Here is a 27487-nt window from a genome sequence, read left to right as displayed (position 1 = left end):
CCTCCCTTCGCGTCGAGCCGATCGAGTCCCCTTTCTTCGTTCGATTCACCTCGCTTCACTGCTCCGTCGGTCGAAACGGTTGATTAGGGCTGGGATTAGGGTTAGGGTTTTGCTCCTCGATTCCGGCTTCGTGGTCCTCGTCCCTGTTCTTCCTGTGATCCATCGTCGCCTCCGCCTCGGGATAAAGGTACAGTAGGATTTTTGTCAAATATTTTAGCAGATTTTATATAAAAATGTGAACTTTTTGGACTTGGACGACTAATTGCTCTTCGTGTTTCCCTATAATCTCTGAATTTTAAGTGAGTTTCTGGAAATTTTTGTGATGTCTTATTCTCGGAAATCTGGGGGAGGATTTCGAAATCTGAAACTGGAATTTTGATTGATTCCAGTATGCCCTTTTTGCAGTAGAAGAAAGAAAATAGGAAGGAAGAAATTATAAACATTAACGCACTTCTTGAAAGTTTGTGTTTTTAATCAGCAAACGATGCGTGCTTCGAACATTATAGATAATAATGAACTGTTTTGTGGACAAATATATAACAAAAGATCCAATTAGTGCTGACTTAAGTATTGAATAATTGTTTTGCATGGTTGGGCTAAGTGGTTGAAAGGCGCATAGTGTCAGGGTGAATTGAAGTCCTCTAGGAAAATCAAATTGTTTCCCGTTTTCCAAAAGTTCCCAAGTTTTTTTCTAAACAGGGGGGAAAAAAAACTTTCACAAGTTCCACCTCTGTATCGTAGGGCACCCATTCCTCTTTCTTGATCTTTGAAGCAACTCTTAGCCCCTTGCCAAGGCCTCAATTGTCAATGTATATTTGAATCCATTGTGTAGAGCAGAATGGCCCAAGTTGAAATTGCTTTATGACCCACTTCAAATTAAATCTCAGATCTGTCACCAAAGAGAAAGAAAGAAAGAAAGAAAAACATTATAGAACTTTGAAATTATAATCATCATATATTAATCCCTTTGAACACTAATTAAGTCATCCATTTTTTAAATCTAAAAGCTTAACTAGTATACTCAACCCTCTGTCCTGCGGATGCACCAAATTGTGATATGATTCAAACAAAAATGAGCATCTGGCAATGATAAAGAAAAACAATTATTCAAGCAAATTGTGATTAGAAAAAAATATTTGTGCAAGTTACGACTGTAATCATGAGTCTTTCCCAGTAATGATTGGTGGGCAGTAGTTATGAAGTTCATTTTTCCTTGATATCTCTGATTAAAAATCTTTCTTTTTCGCTAGATTTTTATTGACTTCGTCATTTGAACTTCTGCATTAGGTAATAGTTTGGAAGCAACTGACTTGTGAAAGAATGAAGCATGTTTTAAAGATTATGGCATTGCTGGTGGCTATCTCTGCATTTTGGATAGGCCTGTTGGAAACATCAGTTGTCCCACGCAGCTATACTTGGCTGGTAAGTTTCAAATAAAATGTTCTTAAATTGTCTGGTGTAATGTAGTGTTGTATCTTCTTTTCTTTTTTTTAAGTAAATCTGCCTTACATGTTACCATTTTCTTCCAGCTTGCAATCTACTTAATTGTTTCACTGGGATGCTATGGTCTTCTCATGGTTGGGATTGGTTTAATGCTCTTTCCAACATGTCCTCAAGAAGCTGTACTACTGCAAAAGGTTCTTTGGTTCATAACTTGTTTCAAGTCATATTACTTACTATTTTTCTAATTCTGAATATAATACTTTTGAAGCTTAGTTTGTTAAGCCACCCCAGCCCCTCCTTAACACACACACACACTCACACACACAAAAATAAAAATAAAAATAAAATAAAAATAAATAACTAATTGGATATGCTAGTCTACCGGGAAAGGAGATAAAAGGGGATCCTTCCTCAAAGATTCAGAGGATTATTTTCATTTGTAGCATCCTTGTACAGTTGTACCATTTTTTATATGTTTTGGTACTTCAATAGTCTTTTCATTGAATGTTATTTGTTTTAAGGGTTGATCTATTTCTAATATACTTGGAATGGTATATGTTGTACTTTCATTATTAATGCCCTCGGTAGGGCAGGGGATCAGGCTTATTTCACATAAAATATGCAGGGTCTGGTGACAAGTTTTATACCCTTTATCTATTTTTGTACAATGTGCATGGGTAGTTAAGTAATTGGATAAAGCAGCCCATTAGCAGAAATAATGAGCATATGCAGTTAATGATCATCCTAAATAACTTCAGAAAGCTCAAACTTTGGCCTAATCAAAATTTATGCATCCTTTTTCTTTCCTTCGAGCAAACTTAAAATGATAATAAACTTGCTGATCAAGATTTTAAATTCCATTGGATAAAGGTGTCCCAGTTTTTTCATTGAGCGGGACGTGTCGTTATCCCATCCCGATAGTAATCTCAATCAATGTTGTCAAATCGGGATTTGACTCGTGAATTGTCCATGCCTTAACTCGAATCGTGATTCGAATCGTAAGATTCAGTAACAAAAAGCACAATCAAAATGTATACCAATCTATTCATCAACGAATACTCAAAAAAATGTCCAAAAAGTATAGATAAGTTTAAAATACTAAGTCCAAAACATAAATTAAAATAAACATGAAGTATCACTAATTCACTATTCACTCAAAAAATTAAATAGAATCTTTAGTCATCACAATCATCCTCAAGGCTAATGTCGTCATCACCGCTGCCGCCGCCATCGTCGTCGTCATCATCATCTTCCAGTATAATCATCTCTTGATTCTCTTCTTCTTCCTCTTCTTCTTCATTACCTTCATCTTCTTCTATCACTTCAATATCTTCCTCAACAACCTTTTCTTTCCCTTTACTTTTACTATCAACATTTAAGTTTCTTGGTCCTATAAAAATATTTTAAGAATCAACAAAGCCAAATAAGAAAATAATGCAATTGTTTTAAAAATTAAGAACTAAAAAAAAAAGAATTAGAAAATAATTTGCATATCTCTCTTTCTTGTTCCGTTATTAGGTCCCTCATCAACATCAAAACATTCATTTACATCCAACCAAGACACATCATCCGGTAAGCATGGCTCTTCTTGCTTAGTTATCCACTCATCATTTGATTCCATATCTGATAAATATATCGGATCATATGTCTCCCTCTTTTCTTGTTTTTTTTGTTGTTTCATCTCAAGTTGAATATTGTACTTGACAAACACCAAGGCATTCAATCTTTGTTGCTCCAAATGGTTCCTTTTTTTGGAATAAATATGTTCAAATGTGCTCCATTTTTTTTCGCATCCAGTGGCACTACAAGTAAGACTTAGTACTCGAATTGCTAGCTTTTAAAGTTCTTTGTACTGTTCTCCAAAACTTTCCCACCATAGAGCTAGACAAATAAAATAAGATAAATTAAATTTAAATTTGACAGATAAAAATGAATTCATAAAATTAAAATTACAATTATCTGATTGTTTTTTATTTCTTGTTGATACCACCGTTATGTCCATCCCAAATAAACCTTCAGCCTTCTTAAATTTTTCAAGTTGTGAATCAATGATGACTCTTGTCTCAACATCTGGATACATCTTCTAAATTGTCTTGAACAATCCAATTTTTACTTCAGCATCAGCATTAAAATTAGGATCATATTGGAACGTAAAGATCAAAAATCAAAAAATAAATTTAAATTTAAAATAATAAAATTTACTAATGGAATAATGTAAATTAAAAAAAGTGTGACTTACTTGGGATTAAGATAATATGCTACCGCATGGAGTGGTCTATGAAGTTGCAAATTTCAATGAATATCAATTATTTCCCAAATCCGATCATACCTCTTCTTAATATTGTTGAAATTTTTTTCAATTTGTTCCTTTGCTCTATCCATTGCTTCATAAATATAACCCATAGCCGGTTTTACATCTCCATCAACAAGTCTCAACACTTTGACCAAAGGAAGGACACATGTCAAACAATATTTTGTAGCTTTCTAAAATCTGTTATCACTCAATATAATTTTTTGAACTTTTCTAGCCTCAAATTTGCATGCATAATACTCCTTGCCCATTCTTCTGAAGCAAACATAGCCCTTAAAGCAATCTTTCTGTCTAGTATGCTTCTTAAAGTGAGATAGGATGTTGCAAATCTAGTAACCGCCGGTCTTGTCAATTCTTTGTTCTTAGAATATTTTCTAAACAAACTAAGAACCCAATTATGACGGTAAATATAAACTGTAATTTGCCTTGCCTTGCCAAGTGTATTAAAAAAAATTGGAATGTTTTCAATGTCACTAAATATTAAATCTAAACAATGGGCTACACATAGAGACCAAAAAAGATGCTTTCTCTTTTCTTCTAAGAGTCTACCCACGCCAACATAAGCAGAGGCACTATCTGTCACCACTTGAACTACATTTTCTTCTCCAATCTCCTCTACTAAGCTGTCAAACAATTCAAACAATTTATTTGAATCCTTACTAACATCAGAGGTATCCAATGATTTGAGGAACACCGTCCCACTTGGACTATTCACAAGAAAATTAGTAATAGATCGATTTTTTCTATCAGTCCAACCATCGGACATGATTGAACATCCCATTTTTTTCTACTCATCTTTATATTTTATCAAACATTCATTAATACTTTCCACCTTTTTCTTCAAGAAAGTAACTTTGGCTTCATGATAAGAAGGGAGTTTCAATCCTCTTCCATACTCCCCAATAGATTTCATCATTTGAGCAAATAAAGGACTTTTGACCAAATTGAATGCCAATGCATGTCCATATAGAAATCTACAAATATCTCTAACCACTGGTTCTCTTTTTTTTATCATTTCATTCATTGTCCGTTGTTTACATACATTTTTCTTTCCTTTCATCATAAATGAATCCATAGTTTCCTTCCTTATTTTTGCATTTGGCTCATCTACTTCAAAGCACTCAACATCATCACCCAATTTTTTTTCTATTTCTTTCTCCTCCAACAAATTTTTAAAAAAATTCTGAAGTTCTTCAGAAACTTGAGTACAGAGAGAAACATTGTTATATGTACCCGCAAGATGATTTTTTATTCTATTCACTTCTCTCCAAAAACTCTTGTTACAATAATTGCATACAAGATGTAATCGATTTTCATCGCCTCCTTTGCCATCAACAAATTTTTTACAATGATTCTAAGTGGGATCCACAACTTTAGATTTTTTTCTAGGTGCCATTATTCAATAAAATAATAATACACAATTCCACTGCAAGTATGTAAATTAATTTCTGTTAAAAAAATAAAAATTGTTAAAAAAATTATCAAAAAAAATAATCTTACTATTACTGTTGTTTTTATTTTTTTGGGTGAGGATTTAAGTGGATAAGTATTTATCTAAAGAAGGCGAGTCAAAAAAAAAGTAGAGAAACATACCGTTCCATTCTGTTGGTGGCAACGGAACGGAATGGGACTGTCACCGACCTCTCCCAGTTCCCCTCTTGCCTCTCGGTCTCGAAGAGAAGTCCCACTTTAAAAAAAAAAGGGACGAGGACCACAGCCAGGGAAAGCTTCGGTCCGTTTGGAAAAAAAAAAAAAACTTGCCGGCGGCATCGGGGAAGAGAAACAAAAGGTTTCCGACGGCTTCGGAGAAGAGAAACAGGGGGGGTTTCGGGCGGCTTCGGGGAAGAGAAACAAGGGAGGGTTTCAGGTGGCTTCGAGGAAGAGAAACAGAGGAGCAATAGAGGGATTGGGAAGGCTTCGGTTGGATCAAAAAAAAAAAGCTTCTCGGAAAGAGAAACAGAAAGATCGAGGAAGAGAAATAAAGAAAGCAACTGGAAAGAGGAACCTACCGAACCTACAGCGAACTTGCGGTGATGCTTCCTCTTCCCCATGCGACCTCTTCCTCTTCTCGCCGTCGTCTTCGAAGGCTTGAAGCAACCAGAGAAGAGTTCAAAGGTAAGAAATCTCTTTGATTTGCTTGTGCTATTTTGATTCTCTGGCTCTTCTGCTTCCAAAAACGACGAGAAACCACCATCGGACCTACCTTTTCCGACTCGACGGTATCGGACGATTCCTCGAGTTGCATGATTCAGCTAATGGACTTGCGATTTAGGTGCGATTCTTCTCTTTTCCTGATTCTTCATTCCGGTTCAACTCGGCCACGCTGTGAATCGTCGCGAATCGTACCATTCAACTTGCGACTCGTACGATTCTAACAACAGAGGTCTCAATAGATATCCTCCATTTCTCTCCACTTCTTCTTTCCTTTATTTCTTTTTTTTTCTTTTTTTCTTTCTTTCCTTCTACCTTTCTTTCTTTTTTCATTTTTTTTCTTCTTTCCTTCCATTTTTTTCTTTTCTTCACCTTTTCCTCCTTTCTTTCTTTCCTCTTTTTTCTTCTCTCCTACATGGATGGGTTTCGGAGTTTTAAACCCATCCCTATCCCGTTTTCTTATAAGAATGGGACGGGATGACTAGGAGGCACCCTATCCTGCCTAGATGTAAAACCTTGTTGCTGATCCTTGCATAGAGTCTGAATTAGGCACATAGACCCTGGGACAGGACCTGCTGCATGTCATGTAAAATTTTAATGAACAACTTATGCATTATAGGTAAATCCCTAACCAGGGATGAAAAGTTCATTGTATCTTTTCAATCTTATTCTCACCCATAGCTGGAATCATGAAATTGGGTACACAATATGGACACAAGGCTTGTTAGTCCGGTGATGCTTTGATTACCCTTCAGTCACTCTCCTTACAAAGGATATTCTACCACCATGAATCCAATCTTCCTTGCACATTCTCTTCCATCTTCGCATGCATGGAGAGATCCACAAGTGCCTGATGGAAGATTGGCAAATAAATCCTCATCCATATTAGGAAAATAAGCTACTTACGGTCATACAAAATCTTGAAAAGTTGATTGTAAAACGTTCTCAAAACTTGATGAATTTTGCTCGGACATTGCAAACACATATGCATATGTTGTATGTTGTATTTCAGGAATGAAAGGGTGATACCTCCTATTACTGGTGCTATGTCACATTCTGATGCAAACTTATCTTTGTCATGCAGGATATTGCAGAGGCCAAGGAATTCTTGAAGAATAAGGGGGTTGATGTGGGCTCTGATTAAAGTTGCTTGGACCCTTCCAGCATCTGGCTTGGTGCCTTAATTTCTTAGCTGACGTTTCCTTGCCAATCAGAATATATGGAACTTCTAAAAGAACATGGAATTCATGATGCAACAGCTCCTAGATGGACATTTTTCCACTTCTCTGTTAACAATGCATACAGTTGGCAATTGACTCTCAATCATAGATGTTTCTAATTTATCTTCATAATGTATTGCTCTAGCCATTTCTTTAATTATGTATCGCTTGCAAGCTATTAAGGTTAAATACAATTTCTGCTATACCTCTTATGTTGTATGCTCCATCAGAGCCTTTTTAAACTGTAAATTTTAGGAGTTTAGCAGGCAGGCTTGCTGAACAATTTTGCTGTAGACGAGGGCTGATTGGAAAAACTATAAATGATCAAGCTGAGACATACACAGTTAATGTATCCTCTCTGGTTCAAGATGCTTAGTTTGCAGGGCTTGTGATTCACATGTTCATTATTTCATTCATTCTACAGACATCATACAACTATTCCTTGATCTTGTTTAGAACTGAATTTTGTTTTTGTATTCAAATTTTGAATTTACTAGTAGTTCACACATGGCCACATTTTGTTGAGTTATGAACTTATAAAAGCAGCCAACCTGTATACTTCATGGAGTTCCATGGAATTTAGAAGTGTCACCTCAAATGGTAAAATATCAAAGACTGGCATGGGGTTTCATTTAGCACTCTGCATCGCATAATTTGTTTCAGTCTCTCACGCATGACACAGGTTTGGCTAGAATAAGTTGTGACAAATAATTGGAACTTTCGGGGAAAAATGCAGAGTTCTAACCAGTGTAGTTCACAAAGAACTTGGACATAAAAAAAAGACAAAACTACATATGGTGGGTAACAATTTATACATTTTTCATTGATGCGAAAACAACCATTGGCTCAGCAATGTTGAGCAAGGTTTGTGGCATCCTGTATCACCACTGTTTGTTTTATGATTTTACCCTGAATCATCCTTCAATAGAGATTGAAAAGATCATGATTAATTGACTTTTCCGTATATAATTATGAAGCATGGGGCTGAGGAAAAGCCTGTGAAGTTCTCAAGATTTTTTAGAGAGTCAAGAGAATATGGATTTGTGGCGGCTGGCTTTATAAGTTTAGCATGAAATGGTTTTCAACAATTTTGCTAGAAACTTGAAAGCAAAGGCAGTGGACAACCATTGCTAGTGTGGGAGAGCCAGAAAATATGCTAAGACATGAAGAATGTGGCCAAACAACCTGGAAGCCATTATGCCTTCAAAATCTATAGGCTTTTGATATTAACTAACTGTCACCCAAAAATACTATTTTAACTACAAGTGAAAAAACTGATTGATGATACAATGTTCATTATTTGGAAAGCTTGTCTGGTGAATGGAAAGTTCTGATCAGATGGACAATGAAAGTCGAAGAGTTGAATATAAAAATGAAAAAGAAAGAAAATGCGGATACAATATATTGTCTAATATTGATATATTTATATGTCAATGAACATAACAAAAAAAAAAAAAAGCATCAACAATTCTGGATTCCAGACAAGTGGAGCAACAAGGCCCAGCATCGTGCAATCAATGATTGATACATATTTCATTAACAATTCATGAATAATTAGATACATGGCCAGATTAAACAATCTGTGAATGATAATTATTTGGGAACAAATTGAAAACCTATGAAGCCAATAACAAATTTATGAATAATAAGAAAATTCATCAATATATTTGGAGGACAGCGCCTACAATGGCTGACAAGATGATAAGACACTCATGGAACATAGAATTTTTGCGGTAGCATGTGCAACAACTGCAAAATCTGCTGAAACAGTTTTAAGGGAACTGCCAGATATCTTTCTTCTTGATTCATCATCAAAGACAGTTTTGCTGCTTTTCAGTGCTCCCCACTGACAAGAGAGTAGTATGGACCCTTCCCTACTGAAAAATAGAACTCCATCACATAGCTCTCCTTTCTTCAGGCTCCGTTTTCTTGGTAGCCTTCTTAACTAGCAACGATTATTGTAGAAAGATCAGCAGGAGTGGAGTATTAATGTTTACCATCTACAACCCTTGAGCCCCCACACGGGGTAGATTCTTGATCCAAATGATCCATTGCAGCCTCTTCATCCCTCTTCGTTCCCTGTGTGTCACCAGCCCCAACAACCTGGGCTCGCATTTCATCATCTTCTGAGTATCTGAATTTAGCAATGCCAACCAAGGGTGACAATCATCTTTTTTAGCTTGCATAGAAAAAGAGTTAGTGAAAAATGAAAAAATTTTGAATAGTTCTCCGTACCCTGAATAGACTACAAGCCCAACTGCAACAGCTGCAAAAGCTATGAAATACATCCAATCAACCTGCAAGAAAACATAAAGAGGTACCACTTTCATGCTCCAAGTTTGTTTTCACCACAAAAATTATGGATACTGCATGAGGATAATGACAACCTTTTCATGATAAGCAAATATCCGGATGAGAACTGCCCACATGTCTGAGGTTAGCAGTGAAAGGTTTAGCATTGTCGAGCCACTCATCTGCACCAAAAATAAGGCAAAACAGATAATGCAGCAAATTCCTGAAGAAATATAATAGTAAGAATAGCTTTTTTCTCTTTTTGATTTTTGCTTCACTAAATTGATTTACATATAACTGTGTAGCTGTATTGAATTAAAAGCAAATGTTGCAAGTGACAAGAAACCTATAAGTATACAATAATAAAATCAGGAAAAGAGAGATTAGTGTTCCAGCAAAAAAAATGCAAGGTAACAAGAATAAGGAACTGCTCAGCAGTTTTTGTCTTCCACAACTGTGTTTATCTTATTTCTCCTGTAATTTGAGTATTAATCACAAAACCTGAAGTAATGCCTTGCAATTATGCATTAAATTGATTAACTAGATAGAAGAGCCAAGTACATACAGTCATGTGATAGTCCCCTCGTTCATCACATTCATGTGATACGTAAGCCAATAATTTATGTACATTAAATGTAAACAAATGACAAAACAGCTAGGTACAGTCCAGAGTCCAGACAGTAGAGGATGTCTAGTATGTCTTTATGTGTTTGCAACTGTATGAAAATCAGCCGTTCCCCATTAATAGCCTGTAGTAGCACCTTACCTAAAATGACACTACTTAAAGCTTCAACAACAAAATGTTGTTATTGAAGTGTTACACGCACATGTACATATATATTTCTCTAGCATGGGATGGGTTATTGCATTTCAATTATTAAGCACATCTCTATGAGGCATTGTGACAAGGGACTACAATTCTGTGTGGAAGATAGTTTAGAAATGTGTTGTTCTTTTTGTACTTGTCAAATCAATGCTAATATTAGATTATTTCATCTTTATTCTAGATAATCTTCAATGTCATTCTATCCAATGATTTACTAACTCAACTGCACTCATGTTTAGAGATGCAGACGAGTTGACTAGGCTGACCCACCATCCAAACCCTTTGTGAAGTTGGGTTGCCTAAAAACTCAGATTTTCAAAAAACCTGTTTGACCCACCAATTAATTAGTTGAATAGTCCAACCTGGAACAAGTCTAGCCACTATCCACCCACTTGGGCTGAAGCAATTTCTAAAAAAAAAAAAAGAAGAAAACAAATTAAAAGAATATGAGAAGGGATTTAGGGTTGGGGATGCTGGATCTCATCATTGCCACGATAATGGATGTACTGTAGATCCCAAGCACTCCAGCCATGAATATGGGCAATGATCATGAGTATAATCAATGAAGACATGACCATGACCATGGGTTGAGCTGCCGGATTCACTGGAGGGAGTTGGGTTGGTGGATAGAAGCACTATCGCTCCATCAGATCTTTAAATCTTGGGCCAACAAAAGCATCCCCGCTCCAGTAGATCTAATTACCGCTGGATTTCACCGGATCCCTCCTCGGCCCCCCACCCCCACAACCTCCACCCCCCCCCACCCCCACCACCACCACCACCACCACCAAACATTTGCACACAGAGAGGAGCAGGATGGTTATCACTTCAGATGAGAGGAACATAAAACAATGGGTCAAAGAAATAAGTAATGAAGCTTCTGGATCAAAGGAAGAATGAATTGGTTCTAGATTTTTAGGATGTTGCCCAATTTACCTATAGCTGTACCGCAGTTGAACTAGGAAGCAATGTCCTGGCCACCATAGGGGTTTAGTCTGGGTTATTGGTTTCAAAGCTTTGCATTTCAATTGTTGGATATACATTTTTATTGAATTCTGAATTGCAAGCTATGTGATGTTACAAGATTTATAAGCAATAGAAAAACTTTGAAACACATCATAAAGGATAACTAGGGCAATTAAATCAACACACTTACCATATTTTTGTTAAAAGGATAGCATTAAAATAATAAAACATAAGAAAATAAGGGAAAAAAAGTTGGAGGCCAATAGGCTGTGCAGGGGCATATCAGCCATATGAAAGTATATTGGTCGAGGTGTTTTGTCAATATTATTATGAGATATATAAGCGGTTAGAAAACTTCGACACACCATCATATAATATAACTAGGGCAATTAAATAAACACACTTAACATATTTTTGTTAGAAAAATAGCTTTAAGATAATAAAATACAAGAAAAAAGCAAAAAAAGTTGGAGGCCAATCAGCTATACTAGAGGCGTATCAGCCATATGAAAGCAAGTCGGTCAATGCACTTTGTCAATATTGTACATGCTATGAGATATACCAAATGGATTGTCAACAATTCAGTACCATTGCTCGATTTCAAGTCCTTTCCCAATATCTTAATTAAAGTGAATAAGACTTCTATAGTCGGACCGACCATGGAAAGAATTATAGTCGAACATGCTTCGTGAACGTCTATCAAAAGATGGGTGGCACGCCCGCATGAAAATACTAAGAAAAGATGAACGGATTAACCCTAGAGATATTTGAACAATTTAGATAAACATCACACAACCGTCTCTTTTTCGATGGATGTCCCAATATATGCATGTGGCAGATGATGACAGTTCGACCATAATTCCTTCCATGGTCGGCCCGACTATAGAAGTTTTTTTCATTAAAGCGAGGTCAACATCCACAAGATCAAAGTGACCTCACAAGTCACATATCTTGAAGTTCAGATGAATGTCAATATTAAGGGCATGACCTAGTTGCAAGAACCAAAGATTTGAATTTTTTATGTTCAGATGTACTATCTGCTAACATCATATGTTGATGGGAAATTGACATATAGGAAAAAGTACGCATCAATATGCGACAAGTTCAGACAATTAGGGTTTTTAATTAAGTCATTTGTGACTAGCTTCGTTTTAGCTTTCTAACGGCTTTCTCAATTAGCAAATAAGCCAAGCTTGAGCTTGAGATCTAAGCTCAGTAGTTAGGATCAAATCTTGACAATTGCATAACTTGTAGAGACATGCACAAGAACACAAAAATGTATATAAGAGGACGAACTTATCTTAGCTAAGAAATCCCAAAATCTAACAGCCAAAACAAAGAATAGCATTTAAATATTTCAACAGTTAGGGTTGAGATCCAAAAAATAAGATTAGCTCAAATGATATCCAAACCAGCAACTTTCGATTCTTGCCAATCCCTTGACTTACTTGTTCAAGGACAGCATGTGTTAAACTTAGGATTAATCAAGTCAAGCTTAAGCATGGAAGTTAGGTAACAAACTGTAATCGAGTTGAGCTCAAACAAGCCAATAGAATTTTGAGCCAAGCTTGAGCATCGACTGGGTTGCTCACACTTGAACGCTTAAAGGAACAATGATAGTAAAAGTTGAGCAAGTTATTGGCCAAAAGAGATCAACAAAAAGGCTCTTGACACTTAAGTGTACTATATTCAAGAAGCACAAGGGTTCCAAACTTCCAATAATGCTTAAAGCCTCTCATATATGAGAAAAGGATGTGCTAAAGATAGCCAAACACCATACCAACAACGAAGGCCCAAAAGTATAAAAACATACTAAGTCAGAAACACTGTGAGACAAGAAGGAATTGATTCCCAAATTCAAGTGGGTTTGATTGTGGATTGAAGAATGGAGATATTGATATAATCAAGAATTTTGACTAACGGCCCTAGGAAAAGTGAGGAGATTGAAAGTTTACCCTAGTCCAACTCAAAACCTGAGAAAAGTTACTAAAGTTCTGCTCTAGGTAAATGTCCTTCTTGTCATTGGACAATGACATGAGGTAAAACAGTAAAAGCCTTAGTTCAGGCCTTTTTGATTGTCCAACACTTTGTCTAGAGGGAAGAATATAAATTAGCCAAATTATTCTGACAGTTTGGCAACTGATAGCAATCAAGTGAGCAGTTCGCGGAAATAATTTAACTAGTTGCCAACTCTAATATTGGGTAAATGTTGAGGTGGTCTGATCATGCAGTGGAAATTTATAAAGATCAAGCCAGTCCATGTGATGGGTCTCTAATGGAACTGCAAAGATGTAAAAAGAAAATTTTCAGCTACAGTGTAAAACTTAAGGATCAAGACCTAAAGTTGCAAACATGTAATTTAATTTATAGCAGCCAACAGATGTCAACAGGACTTGTCCAACTGATTGGCATCCTCTCCTCTTGGGAGAGGTCCCAACTCCCAAGTTCAATCACCAGTGGCAGGATAATACCACCTTATTTCTTTTTCTTTAAAAACAAAAGCAGTCAATAGCCAATAAGATGAAACAAGATACAGCTATATCACCTAAAATGTCACACTCATATGAGGCTAGAATATAACTACATAAATCGTTAACTGGAAAGTCTATATAATATAGTTATCTGCAGCTCTAGCATCACCACAACTCTACTGAAAAAGGGAGAAAGAAGCTAACCTGAAATCAATCTTGAAGATAAACAACATTATTGTCCCATTAACATCAGACAAGTTAATTTATCCGACTTTACCATGAAATTTCCAATAGGTGATATTATATTCTGTCTCACTAGTTATTGGTCTCTGTTGGTCTTCCCTTCTCTTCTTATTCATCAACCTAAACCCAAGACCTAGTCCAAGTTCCTTGACATCAGATAAATCAGTTTCATGCCATTGGCAGTCATCCAACCCTCATAATTAAATCTTAGCTGAAATAAATTTTATATCATAACTGAAATAAATTTATACAACTGGTATATGTGATAAAAGATGGAGCACATAATGTAAAATGTTTCAATAGAGTCATAATGTAAAGTGCATTCTTGATAAGTCAAATATGGAGTTGTTTTTTCTTCAATTTATAAGTTTTTTTATGTTCATTAGTTCCTATTTCTTAAGTTGGAGCATGTCAATCTTTTATTAAACAGGGTAATATGCCACACAAATGATGAACTTGGATTTGATTCCCTTCATCAAATTATCTTCCAATACTTCTTTTGAAGCAAACAAGTGCTCACCAAGCATATTTTGCCACTATGTTGTTCAAGGTGGAATATATGTTGTTTTCAGTTCCTATGTTAGTTTGTTGAGTGTGGCAGATTAACAAGTCTCCATTTGAAGTTACATATATTCATGACTTCATATGTCAGAACCTCCAGTCACATAGCTTGCTGACCCCTAAATTATGTGTTCAATGCAACAAAAAACAGCATGAGATGAGTAAAGCAGCTTTCTGAGCATACCTTTAGTAAGATTGGGACAGTAGAGTAAAACATAAACATTGCCAATGCAAATCCAACAAATGGTAGCACCTGTAATCAAATTTGAGGAAGACATAAACCTTAAAGCTCGGTATAAGAATATTGTATTGGCAGAGAGATTTTAATATGTTTGAAAAACTATTGGCACAACACACTCTTTCTAGGAATTCAGACTTAATCACAATCAAGGACAATCCACTGTATATCATTATAACACTATCAAAGTGGCAAAATTTATTTCTAATGCTTATCAACACATCATGTCTAAGACAATTGATGCAAATAGAAGGAAATTAGGTAAGTATCATCTATACCATAACAACAATAAATGACACTCAGAGTATTGCTATTGCCTGTGAGAATGATAACACTTGGAAATAAAGCTCAATATTATTACAATTATGTTTGTCAATAATTTATATTTAGGGCAATATCCAAGTTGCTACAACCATGTGAAAACTGAACTCATATGTAATTTATAGTTTTTGTTTTTTACTCTGGAGATTCCAACTAAGTCCCTATATGTGTGGAATCCTTGTCTAAGGTTCATTTGATTGAATATAGAATATTAAGAGAGGAGGAAATGCTGAGGAGGAGTGGGGTTGAAAAGACTAGCTTTGAATTTACCCGGTTGTTGTGACGTCCAACAATGTGGATGTATTGGTTTCCAACCCAAGAGTGCTCTGCGATGAGTATCTTCTTACACGACTGGATCTTTTTTACAACTTTCAGAAGGCTTTTGTATGGAAAGTTGGAAATTTGGATACAAGGTCAGTTCCAACACCCTCCAACTGTGTAGTAAGGGATTAAGCTTAAATATACTATCTAGAATTGTTGGTCCAAAATCATTTTCACAACATATAGAAAAGAAAGTCCTCAAATAACAGCACCTTTAATTTGTTTATGCTCAAGCTTAGATTGGTTTACTGTCATAAACCACCTTCCTTGTACTTCATGCCTATCCTTCCAACTGCATCAACTTAACTTCCACTATCAGGCTCATATGGGTAGTCAACACCTTCCAACTGTATGGTAAGGGATCAAGTTTAAATCTACTATCTATAATTGTTGGTCCAAAATCATTTTCCAAACATATACAAAAGGAAGTCCTCAAATAACAGTTTCTGAAACACCATTAATTTGTTTATGCTCAAGCTTAGGCTGGTTTACTGTCACAAACCACCTTCCTTGTACTTCACGCCTATCTTTCCAAGTGCATCAACTGCTCTTAGATTGGTTTACTGTCATAAACCACCTTCCTTGTACTTCAGGCCTATCTTTCCAGGTGCATCAACTTAGCTTCCACTATCAGTACTGGAGGACAACCAGCACTTAACATTTGAAGCTAATTTATGTAATTAACAATAAGATGTAGCACAGTCTACAAAAGGGACATGTAAGGTCTACGGTAGCAGGCCTGTAATAATATTTGCTGAAACTTCAGGTTTAAACTTGAGTTTTCAATCGAAATGACCAACAAAGTTAATGGTTTCGAAGGAACAGGACACCATATGACTATTATCAAACCTATGGTTTGAGACTCCAGGGCCTCAGTTAGGTTTACTAATCAAAATCCAGCAATAACTAGAATTTTCTGGAATGATTATGATATTTGTATGAACTGAAACACCTATGGAATTTTGAAATGTGCTTTTTATCAAAATGATTAGAAGAAATACAGGTTAATAGTTGAAAAAAAAAAAGGAGAAAAGGGTAAGGAAAAGAAATGAAAATATGGGACTCACTCTAAGACCTAAGAATCACACCTTGTGCCGGATGGTCACACACCTCTATCACAAAATCACATAAGAGAAATAAACCAAAGATTTCATTTCATTTCTTCATTAATCAATCATCCAACTCTGTTACATAAAACCCTAAAACCACAAATTATTACAAAATGGAACCCTAACTATTTTTTCCTAAATCCGAAACCTACCCCATAAGGTGAGGTCACCATTCATGGTTATTATAGCATGACTAGTACCATGTGAACAGTATTAGAACCAAGGTCAGCTGTTGGGGTATCGGATCCGGTACCGATACCATCCTATTAAAATGCCAATACGTGGTATGGTATGGTAAGATTTGGCATATCGAGTGTCAGTGCAGTACCATGTACTTGGTACAGTAGCAGTATGGAAAACCTTAATCAAATTAGTACTTCTGCATACATTAGGACCATCAAGTTATCAAATAAGATCCATGATCTCTTAACTAAGCTCTTGATTCAATATAACCCACTAAAAGTTAAAGATAACCAGAATAAAAGGAAAATCAGCAAATTGACCACTAGAAATAAATATAGGAAAAGTCCCTTAATCCTGCAACCCTCTGATGCATCACATTACGATCCTCAATCTTCATCATTCACTTCCACTGCATGGGAACTCACCTCATCTTCTTTTATGCCAAAGCTCCACTAATTAATCTTCTATATTATGGTTAAATGTTGATGAATGCTCAACACTGGATGTTGCATTATGCTATGAAAAGAACTTGCGCCCAGTTGTTGTCCGTTCCCTTCAAACATGATTTTGCTTGATAAAATAAATGTTGGATTGCTTTGAATAATCCCTTTATCAGGTTCCTAGTTTGCTTTGTGCATGATGGTGTTGCCTTGAGCAACATAAACATTACACAGTATGTATTTTTTCATTTGATGTGACAATTTCTTCAGATTCTTCAAACTTAACACAAGCAATCTTATTATCTGCACAACTTTCACAAATTTTCTCTCATCTTATGTGATAATTTCCTTAACTTTCAATGAGTCCGATGATGTGTCATCCATGGCTTCTTAATCTTCAAAAACCATATTAGAATCTTGTAGGTGCCCTTATGTTAGCATTTTGATTGCAGATTCATCCCAAATTTATTCAAATGGTAGAATTACCTTCTTCTAGTTTTCTTTCATTTCTTGTCATCTTGAATCTTAATCTTCTCGTTGTTTTTCATGATCTGAATATCATGCTAGGAAAATTTTCTGGATGCTGAAATTGATGCCATTTTCTCCTTCATGTCTTTGTTATGTGCTTGGCAAGGTTCTCGAGCTGCTGATGGTTTGATATTATGCTTTTTATGTCCTACACAGTTATCAGTGCTATGATGCCTTGCCTTTAGGGTCCATTCTTTTGTGGGTAAAAAATTTATCTGAGAATTTATCTTTTCTTAGGTAAATACTTTCTAGATAACATTTAGACAAAAATAATTTACCCATATTCTTTTATGCATGGGAAAGTGACTTCGAAATATGTTACCCATGTTCTTTTGTGTTACTACTTTTATGGATAAGTTGCTAAAATTTATCCATATTTTCTATAATACCCTTTATGCTTTTTATATTTGGAGAAAGTGGATGACTAAGTTATTAGGCATCAAGTGATGGAGGCATTGGAAATAAGGATGGGGCATCTTACTAATAAAATTAAATGTCTACTTTACTGACTGATGCAAAAATGATTTAGCCACCTTCTAGGTAGATAAGATTTTTCTCCCATTTCATAGGTAAATGCTATCCATGGGAAAGTAACTTATCCATCTTGAAAAATGTAAGAACATGGGTAAGTTGGTCAATAGAAAAGTTGATCAACTTTTCTATGATATTTACCTGCTAAAGAATGGGCCCTTAATGTACACCCTCAAATTTCCTAACTTGGAAATTTTGTAATTCAGATCACTCATAATTTTGTCTTGACTAACAACAAATAGAAGCTTGTAAAGACTCCATTGTGTTAAATTTATTCCACTCATCATGTTGTTAAGCTGTCAAAAGATCCTTACCAAGACTGTCCATGACAAATGTAAATGGTGGGTTATGTAAATTCCAGCACCAAAAATAATCATTAATAACCCTTACATCCTTGAATGAAGTCAGTCTTAGCAACACAGTGTTCCTTGTTAATTATACAGTCCGTGTATTCCGACTGGTTTATTCACAGAACTTTTTCCCGCTATCACACAACTTACCCCTACAAGAGTTTTCTCATCAACAAGATGTAATCACATTCCAGTAATTTAATTGTATAGATAGCTAAATCTTCATTCCTCCAACCTTTTAATGATTGGATACAACAAGTACTACTTTCATAATATGTTAGTTATCCACTTATCCTAGTTAATGAGAGGATTACTCAGGTCAGGTTTACATACCAGAACATACACAACTAGCATGCTTTATAATAAATTGTCTGACAGCATATAATCATGAAAAGGTAAATCTACAATTAGAAGGTCAGCCAAGTTCAGTCAAGAAAATTCTGAGCTCTGCTGGATGTGATGTAATGGCCAAACAAAAATGGAACAAGTACAATTTAAGATAATACTGAATTATGAAACAAGAAACCTTCCCATAATAACCTCATTCAAATTATGAACCATGGAACAGCACTAAAAAGTGAGAATCAACCGTACGATGTCAGATTACAACCGCAGTCTTTATTTTCTTTACACTGCAAGGTTTATGGGTTTTTGGAGAACATAAAAATGAAATATGATCGATCAACCACAACATATTAAGGAATAAATAAAATCAAAGTATGTGGCAATTCTATTATAATGTATATTTAACCTACAAAATTGTGCTGGTTCTGGGTATTGAATTACCACCTTGTCAGCAATCATCAATGTTCAATCTATTTTCCTAGCAACTCCCATGGAGCCAGATTAGATTCTTGCATAGCCAGCATATCTCAGGTGTGACCTTCACATAAATCCCATCATTTCATTTCTCTCTATCAAATAGAAAACAGAAGGATGTGTAGATATCCAGGTGTCATGTCACCTCTTGTTTCAGGATCCTCAACTGAATGTATATAACAAGCATATCTTAACATTTAAAACCATTTATTCTCCCAGTTTTAAATGTAATGGAATCCTTATCAGTCAGGTCAGTCTCATACTTCATCAACATAACACATTAGTCAGAGCATGCAACAAATGCAGTACATCGACATATTGGAAAGCTTCAGACAGCTCAGACTAATGCCAAATTGCTTGTGGTTGCTACTTGCTAGCTTTCTATCTCATTCTATCTGGCAAGTTGTCAATAGAATCTACAGCGTGTATATATGTACAAGAAAATCTGGGTTCAAAGTTCAATCATTCTGCCAAAAGCAACACACTGCAACTACTCAGCATAGCTAACAAGAGAGTAGAATCAGAAGGTTATCTCTATTTATGGATGTGGACAAAGATTCCCATTTGTGTGTCTTTAAAACCTTGCTTTGTCAATTTGAAACAAGAAATTTTCTGAGGCATAATAAATTAGAAATTAGAAAAGATGTTCAAAATGAAATCAAACAAGTTTTCATGTTAGTGTGACATTGGATAACTCAAATTAGCACAAAGAAAAAAAGGAAAAATGGAATATTTTGAATAACATTATCAGCATTCTAACTCCAATTGATAAAAACTCTCTGGTCTCTGCAGTCTAAAGCATCCATGCCAAATTTCTACCTCCTAATTATTAGTACAGTGATGTCACGGTAAACCTGTCCAATAAGATCTATATCAAACTCAAATTGGTTCCTGAAATGGCTAGACACCAACTGGAAGTTGATGCAGATGTCGATGCCAAATAAGTTGTCAAAGAGTCTTATCTCAGCTGGTTGGCATTGACTAGGGTTTGAACCCTAGTGGTGGGCAACCCCACCATATTTCTCAAAAAAAAGGGAACCAGTGAAAATTTACATGTTTTTGATCATGCCTCAGATTCTAAGACCCTACCACAAATTAAAATACAATAAAGTTACCTCAAATGCTAAACTTTTGTGTGCTTATAGATAAATATCAGTAAGGAAAGAAATGCAGAAATGAGAGAGAAGGGCGGGGGTGGGGGGAGAGAGAGAGAGTTACCGCACTAGCTGTCCAGTGGATAGATTTAAGCTCATTTCGTTCAAATATGCTTCTGGAAGAATACTTAAGGAACACATTACAGCACTGAACAAAAAATTATCTTTTTCAAAAGTAAGAGGCATACAACTCCATGGGCAAACCACAACATGACAATGCAGTAGACTCAAAACTCTAAATTTGTGTTTACTAAGGCATTGTTTAAAAGGAAAAAAGAAAGGACATAATTGCCATTTTGGCTCAACACTGAGCAGCTCAGTAAGACACTAGCCCGGTGTTGGGTGACGACCCTAGCCCAGCATTTACATGCCAAATACAGCTTTTGAAAATATGGTTGACGTGTATAGAAGAATAGGGAGTTCAGTTTTCCAAATGACATACAAAGTCCTATTTCTTTATTTCTAGGATAAGTATCAACCTATTTGAATCCAAGTAACATCTACAATTAGACAAATACAAAGGCTAATCAGATATCAAATCAAAAATACAAACAATGCTTTTGCCAAATCAAAAATGCAAAATCAAAGCTTATGTAAAATCAATATACCTACTTGATATGCCAGGTTCGTTTTTTACATAGATCAAGGGTGGTTAGATGAATCTTTCAATACAGTTAAATCTGCTAAAATTTTTTGTGCAGTATATGTTCCATTGGAATGACCTACAAATTTTTATAGCAAAGGAATTGGAACCAGAATTAGAAGTCAAAAATTTGGAGTACTTTAATATTCTTTTCTAGCAATCATTAATTAAAAAGAAAACTGGAAGTTTGTTGTTGCTAAGATGAAGGACATGTTGAAAACCATAAGTAGTTCCTTTTTTTTTTTCCCCTTTTAGAGTTGTTGGTGCAATTTCTGACTTGATCACAGCAAGGTATTGTTTCAAGAAAGTATGATTTCTTTACATTGTCACATCATCCATGGGACAAGTTTCGAAAATTGTATATGACCACTTGCTAGAATAGGCTTTCAATTGCTTGGAAATATTACTTCGCTACTCAGCAAGCAGGTTATTGACCGAGATCTGCTTGCCCAATTTCACATATATAGACTCAGCATCCAATCAAGCTTATCCATAAAGCTTGTTAAAAGTTGCATTGGTGCTTTTAAAACTAGTTTTAAATTAGTCCAAGTATGACTGTTGACTGTACACTTAAGTCCTTTACAAGTTCATGATGTAATGATGAAAGATCAAAAGATGGACAACCCCTATATTGATAATTGTATGGCTAAGAGCTTGTTAAAAGCATGCTGTCATGGGTCTTTGAAGATGGTATATATTTTAAATTTGATCATACCTTGCATTTGCTAAGCCTAAGGATACATTTGACAAGCACTCACTATAGCTCCAAAAGCACCGAGCATTCCCATCAGCTCAATTCTGTCCCCATTCTTCACAAGAAACTCCTGAAAAGAGTTTTAAAAATATCATTATAAGTATATATTGATGCTTATTATCATGTCATATCATTATATTGTCTTCATGCTTATAAATTATTTAAAGAAAATGCTACTGACAGGTACAGGTGGAAGCAGAAAAGAAGACAATTAAACCTTCTAACACATGAAAAACATACTATAACCCTCTTTTCTTGGTATTAAACTTTAGTGCAAAGAACTAAGGCTTAGGAAAGCTAAAGCAAAAACCAGAGCAATGGACAAGAAACATCAAACCCAAAAACATTTCAAAGATAAACAAATATCTCAATAAACATCTCTAGCAAGACAGCTAGCATATAGGAAGCAAGTCAAACAATTGATGGGTAATTGCTAAACTACTTTAATTAATATATTATGAGAGTTAAGCTAGCATTTTTTGATCTGGAACAGCCAAACTCATTTTAGGGTTTTTACAATCAAGTCAAGTTTGGATTTTCTGAAACCAAAATGGATCGGTGTAGAATTTGGCCTCCAAAACGAACAGGTCACTATGGACTGGACAAACCCTTAATCACCTGGCCATTTGAGCCCTAGGATAATGTTTATACTGTGCTGGACCATAGACTAATGAAGACTTGGTTCATATGATTCTACAGTTAATAGAAAATGCCAAGCAGTAGCATGTTTAGAACTTATTTTGTTTTCTTCCCCATCTTAGTTCCTTCCTCCCTCTCACTCACTTTAATTTGGCACCTAGCCTAAACTGCTCTAACCTAAACTGCTCTTTCCCAACCACATTTTGCTTTCATGTTTTAAGGTACAAAACTAATAAGTGAGAACAAAATTGGGTTGGTGGACTGGGTATATCTGCATTTAAAAGAGATGGGTCGAGTATCAGATTACTCTTTTCAACCTGATTGCAAATGGATTGTATATGGATTATGGGCCTTCCTAACTCAACCCAAAATTTGACCAACCCGAGCCCAACTTTGTTCAATCAGTTGCCACCACCTAGTAAGGATAGATTAAAAGTTTCCATGGACACCAGGCAGAATACAAGCATCTACCCCCAAAACTATGTTAAAATATAGGTATATAACAATAAGGTGTTTATTACATGTTTCATGCACATCTACAGTTCATTAACATGTACACAAAATTTTGTGATAAATATATCTGTACATATCCTGACATATCTTAAAACTGTTTGAGAAAACGTTAGCTTTTATCACAAGGTAAATGTTGAATAATATACCTCGCTAACATTACTAATTGCATAAAGTGTGGAACCAGCAATTACTAGCATATCTCCTTTTACAGGGCTGCTTCCTCCTGCATGTCATTAGAAAGGGAGATGAAAACTAAGATAAACTGATGCATAACTGAATGCACAAATTAAGAATAAAGCTAAAGATAATTATTGTCTCAACCACCTAAGGTTGATTCTTAATAAAACAAGTCATAGTGTTATACAAGTCAATGAAAGTCCTAACTGTTTCTTTTACCTTCATGATGTCCATGTACCAAGAGTTTGTTTTTCTTTACCACAATGAAGCAAGACCATAAGGATCAAAAGATTCAAAATAATTGTTATGCTCCATGTTTACAAATAAACTAATCTCAAAAAGTCATAGAAACATTTTGAAGTTCAATAAGCGAAATCTTTGTTCATAACATTCTCACACTCCACTGGATGTTTACCAGTTCTCTTCTTTTTTTTTTTTCCTTTTTAAGCTGCAGAGGAAAGGCGATTGCTCGGTAATGGTTGGTCATCAAATCAAAAAATCTTTTCTTTCGTTTTCATGAATAACATTGATCCACAATCTTTTCTCTGGTTAACCAATCAGGAATAACTAGCTCCTACCTGCTCAAGTGAGGCGAGAATAGCTTTCTTATTTCTGAGTGGCTATAATAATTCTGATTAATCAGTTTACAATTATTTATGATTCCTTCATCTAAAATAAGAGTAGGGAACTCACAGACATACTCTACGGTCTCTACCAAAATAATTTTGCAGATAACCCACCAATATGATTGATGAGATATGCAACTCTCAACTCAAGAGTACAAGTGAGAAAGGCAAACAGATTGTAGAATTATTTAATATAAACTTGTAAAGCATCTAGTTACCTTCTCTATCAGCTGCATGCACATCAGAAAATACGACTAGGACAAGTCCAGCAACACAAATAAATACACCAGCAAACTTCCTTAATCTGTATTTTGTCTTCAAGAACATCCACGTAAGGAATATGACACATGGAATTGCCCAACAATCCAGAAGCATGACACTTGTCAAAGAAGTGTATTGATAAGCCTTCACCACTACATATAAAACGCAAAGTTAGCAGTGTCTATATAATGCAGCCCATAGTTATAAGTTAACAGAAAGAATTTTGTTTTTCAGTCATATAGTGAAAAAAAGGAACACAAGGATTTAAGTGAGAAAAGGTGAACTGATACTTGAAATAGGTACCAGAATACAAAAGAAAAAATAATAATGGGTAGCAATCAAAATGTTGGTGCAACATCGCATAGAGAGCCCAAATTGTTGGTTTGGAACTTAATGGTCATAATTAAAGATGACAACTCCTGATGATCTAGCTCAAATATTTGTTTACCTACAAATACCATATAAATCAGACAAGAGAAGGGGAAATGGTGGTGCTGTTATAACATAGAGTAGAGCTCATTTAGTAATATGATGGTCAATCCAACTAACTCCCCAAAAGAAATATGTATTTCATTGTTAAAAAGCTGTAAAAGAATTTGAGTAATTCGCCATAAAATCATCACTTACCAAGAAAATTGGCTTCCACATCAAGAAATCCTAGTAATAGATAGTAATACCATTTCATCTGCATAAACAAAACCCAGGAAATGGGTATATGTGTGAGTGCATGAGAAGGACCAGCTATTCTGGATTTAACTTGACCAAGAACTAGAGCTACTTTTCACATAAAACCCCTGGATGTTAAAGAACTATTTGGTTTTATTCAGAAGTCAGAAAGTAAAAGGTGTTTTTTTTCTGAAAAGAAAAATCAGTAACATCCAATAACTGTTCTCAATAAATTAAAAGTAGAATCTCAATAGATAATTCATGTAATTGGCAGTGGACGAGTTTTTCCTGCAACATCAAGATTTACTAAGATAAGATGTCGACATTTAAAAAGTGAGAGACTTTAATACTGAAGCCATACAAATAATGATGCATCTCCCTTGGCTCTCTGGATAATGATTTATATTATTGTAAAGAGGAAAAGATTCACCCTGCCATTCTACCATCTAATCAAAGAAATACAGTTCAGAATTTTCACCTGTAAACAACCACCAAAAAGTTGCTGCAAACAAAAAAAAACCCAAACACTCCACCTTTGGGTGGCTCTTCAATCATAAAAAAACAGACTAAGCCAAACAGAAAGGAGATTAAACTAATTGGCAGGAAATCAGTTTACACCGTTCAACTGATACTATCTCATTAGCATTAAAGAGTAACCAAACCTTCTACAGGGTGATTGTATACTGCCAAACACCACACTTTTCATCCCTGTAGATATTGATGTTTACTGCACACAACTTAAGTGCATAGGAACATGAAACCACTCGGTTCTAACTACAGATATATCTTGATTAATATCAATAGCCAAAGCCAGCACTTGGAGAGACTTACAAATCCAAACATTCAACACATGAGAAGGGGGAGAGAGAGAGAGAAGAGAGAGAGAGAGAGAGAGGGATGTGGATATTACTAGTTAGTTAAAACCATATTAATGATTAAGCACAAAGACCAATAAAATATAAACTACAAATAAAGGAAAACAAACCTTTTTTTTTCTTTTTTGCTGTGTGGAGCAATTAAACTACCATTTATACTATTCTATCCTGTTCTAGATTCAAGTAGACTGAAACCAGTACATTCTAATGACCAGGCAAGAAGACCAATCAAACTTAAGCTATAGATTATTATAATTTCATAAATATTAAAAGAAATCCCAATGCCATGCTATCCTTGTCTATAAGTGGGACTTCCTAGCAGACTGAGAAATCATAGCAGAGCAATGACCCACCCCCCGCCCCCACCAAACAAAGGGCCACCAAAAAAAAAAAAAAGCAGAAAAAAGAAATGTTCAAGCTAAATGAGAGAGAACCAATAAAATATGCTTCCAACAACTAATAAAACAATGTTGCCATCACAAAAAGATTGGAACTCTTGAAAAAAAAAAAAAAGAAAATTCACAAACAAGCAGAGGATAGATCATGAAACCTGGAGCGGCCTCTTCCGGTGGATCATGTAACCCCCATAGACTATCGCCAATAATACATAATTGAACAACGACTGCGACGTCGGAGCATCAATCCCTGAATCCAACAAAACCCAAACCAAACTCCATAAACTCATAACCAATCAAGAAGCAATCCACAAACTCCGAAATTACTCAACAACATGCAAAAGATCCCATCTTCACATGTCATTGATATTTAAAAAAAAAACAAAAAAAAAAAAACAGCACCCATCAGCTAAAACAAAAGCAGAAGTTGTGATTTGGAATCGAAAAGCGATACAGGACCTCGTCTGGAGAGCTCTGACGAGGTGAAACCGGTGGAAGTGATCAGAAGCGATACGAACTGCCCTAATCCAAGGCCGATCAGCGTCTTCTTCGACCAGAACTCATCAAAGTTCACCATTGTCGCACAAAAACCACGATCAGAAGTCCAAACCCTAGATTGCTCTCTCTCTGTCTCTCTCCGGCTTGTTCTGTTCCCATTTATACTGCACGGAGATGAAGGTCGAGCGGCGAATCACAGAGACGGCTGGCGTAATAGGTGTCGGGTTATATCTTTCGCCCAAAGGAAGATTTATGTTCTTTAGCAACTAGGACCGTTGGATCTTTCCTGCACATATCCCGAAGCATACGATCCGCAATCCAACGGTAGATTCTCCCGAAGGAATGTGAATAGTTTTTTTGCGCCAAAGATGCAACCCCGCCAGCGTAATGATTAGGTCGGAGGTGGATCGGATGGCTGAGGTTAGAGTTTGACCCTTGGAAAGGAATGCTTTAATATGAGCCGTTGAAGAAAAGTGACCGTTGAATTTGGAAAGTGCGTAAACGATCGGGGAATGCCGCAGGTGCGAGCCATGTTCCTCTTTTGGCGGCTTTGGCTTTTCCTTCTTTCTTTCCTTTCTTTTTTTTATGTGGGGGGTGGGGAACATTGATATTTTGACCAAATTAGACCAGCGTGAAGCGTTGGAATATGTTCTAGCTTGTCCAAAGCAATTGTACGAGCACTTTGGACAGAGAAGACCAAATGGAGAGGTTATGATACAACCGAGCAACCATGTTAAAAAATAATCAACTTTTGCCGGATGCTGATCCTTTCATTGACTAAATCGTAGTTTCAATTTTATTTAAGAGAAATCTAATTTACATAAAAGAGATATTTTTTTGACATGAGATATCTTTTGAAAAATAAAATTATAAGATCAATAATCAAATAGATAATATCTCACATATTAAGTCATCGGCTTTTGACCGTAACAATGACGTGTCAAATAAGAGACCACCCCTAC

The 27487-nt window shown here is 35.7% G+C and overlaps 2 protein-coding genes across 2 annotated transcripts; one reads left to right on the top strand and one right to left on the bottom strand.

Annotated features, from left to right (window-relative positions):
* On the top strand, positions 1–7514 carry LOC105038644 (dolichol-phosphate mannose synthase subunit 3). The gene is made up of 4 exons (XM_010914513.4): positions 1–187; positions 1288–1422; positions 1530–1637; positions 6990–7514. The coding sequence occupies exons 2-4, from the start codon at positions 1321–1323 to the stop codon at positions 7047–7049; spliced, it is 270 nt and encodes an 89-aa protein (XP_010912815.1). The 5' UTR covers positions 1–187; positions 1288–1320; the 3' UTR covers positions 7050–7514.
* A 1092-nt stretch (positions 7515–8606) lies between these two features.
* On the bottom strand, positions 8607–26718 carry LOC105038643 (uncharacterized). Its single transcript, XM_010914510.4, has 12 exons — positions 26487–26718; positions 26183–26277; positions 24719–24776; positions 24049–24243; positions 23174–23250; positions 21863–21945; positions 20543–20594; positions 14669–14737; positions 9513–9599; positions 9361–9422; positions 9123–9259; positions 8607–9002 (listed from the first exon to the last, which is right to left on the bottom strand). Exons 1-12 carry the CDS (start codon positions 26602–26604, stop codon positions 8959–8961), a joined length of 1077 nt encoding a protein of 358 aa, XP_010912812.2. The 5' UTR covers positions 26605–26718; the 3' UTR covers positions 8607–8958.
* Positions 26719–27487: the final 769 nt, after the last annotated feature.

This window comes from Elaeis guineensis, chromosome 1 (assembly GCF_000442705.2).
Source record: "Elaeis guineensis isolate ETL-2024a chromosome 1, EG11, whole genome shotgun sequence".
In the NCBI taxonomy this organism is placed as follows: Eukaryota; Viridiplantae; Streptophyta; class Magnoliopsida; order Arecales; family Arecaceae; genus Elaeis; species Elaeis guineensis.
Note: the sequence above shows the minus strand (reverse complement) of the source record. Positions and strands in the feature narration are given on the sequence as shown.

Bases quoted from the DNA above. Each gene is read 5' to 3' on its own strand.
- LOC105038644 (XM_010914513.4), top strand. From the start codon at position 1,321: ATGAAGCATGTTTTAAAGATTATGGCATTGCTGGTGGCTATCTCTGCA. The intron at 1,423-1,529 runs GTAAGTTTCAAA...ATTTTCTTCCAG, and splicing joins CACGCAGCTATACTTGGCTG to CTTGCAATCTACTTAATTGT. The intron at 1,638-6,989 runs GTTCTTTGGTTC...TTTGTCATGCAG, and splicing joins AAGCTGTACTACTGCAAAAG to GATATTGCAGAGGCCAAGGA.
- LOC105038643 (XM_010914510.4), bottom strand. From the start codon at position 26,604: ATGGTGAACTTTGATGAGTTCTGGTCGAAGAAGACGCTGATCGGCCTT. The intron at 24,244-24,718 runs GTAAGTGATGAT...TTTTATATGTAG, and splicing joins TGTGGAAGCCAATTTTCTTG to TGGTGAAGGCTTATCAATAC. The intron at 9,423-9,512 runs GTTGTCATTATC...GTTTTCTTGCAG, and splicing joins TATTTGCTTATCATGAAAAG to GTTGATTGGATGTATTTCAT.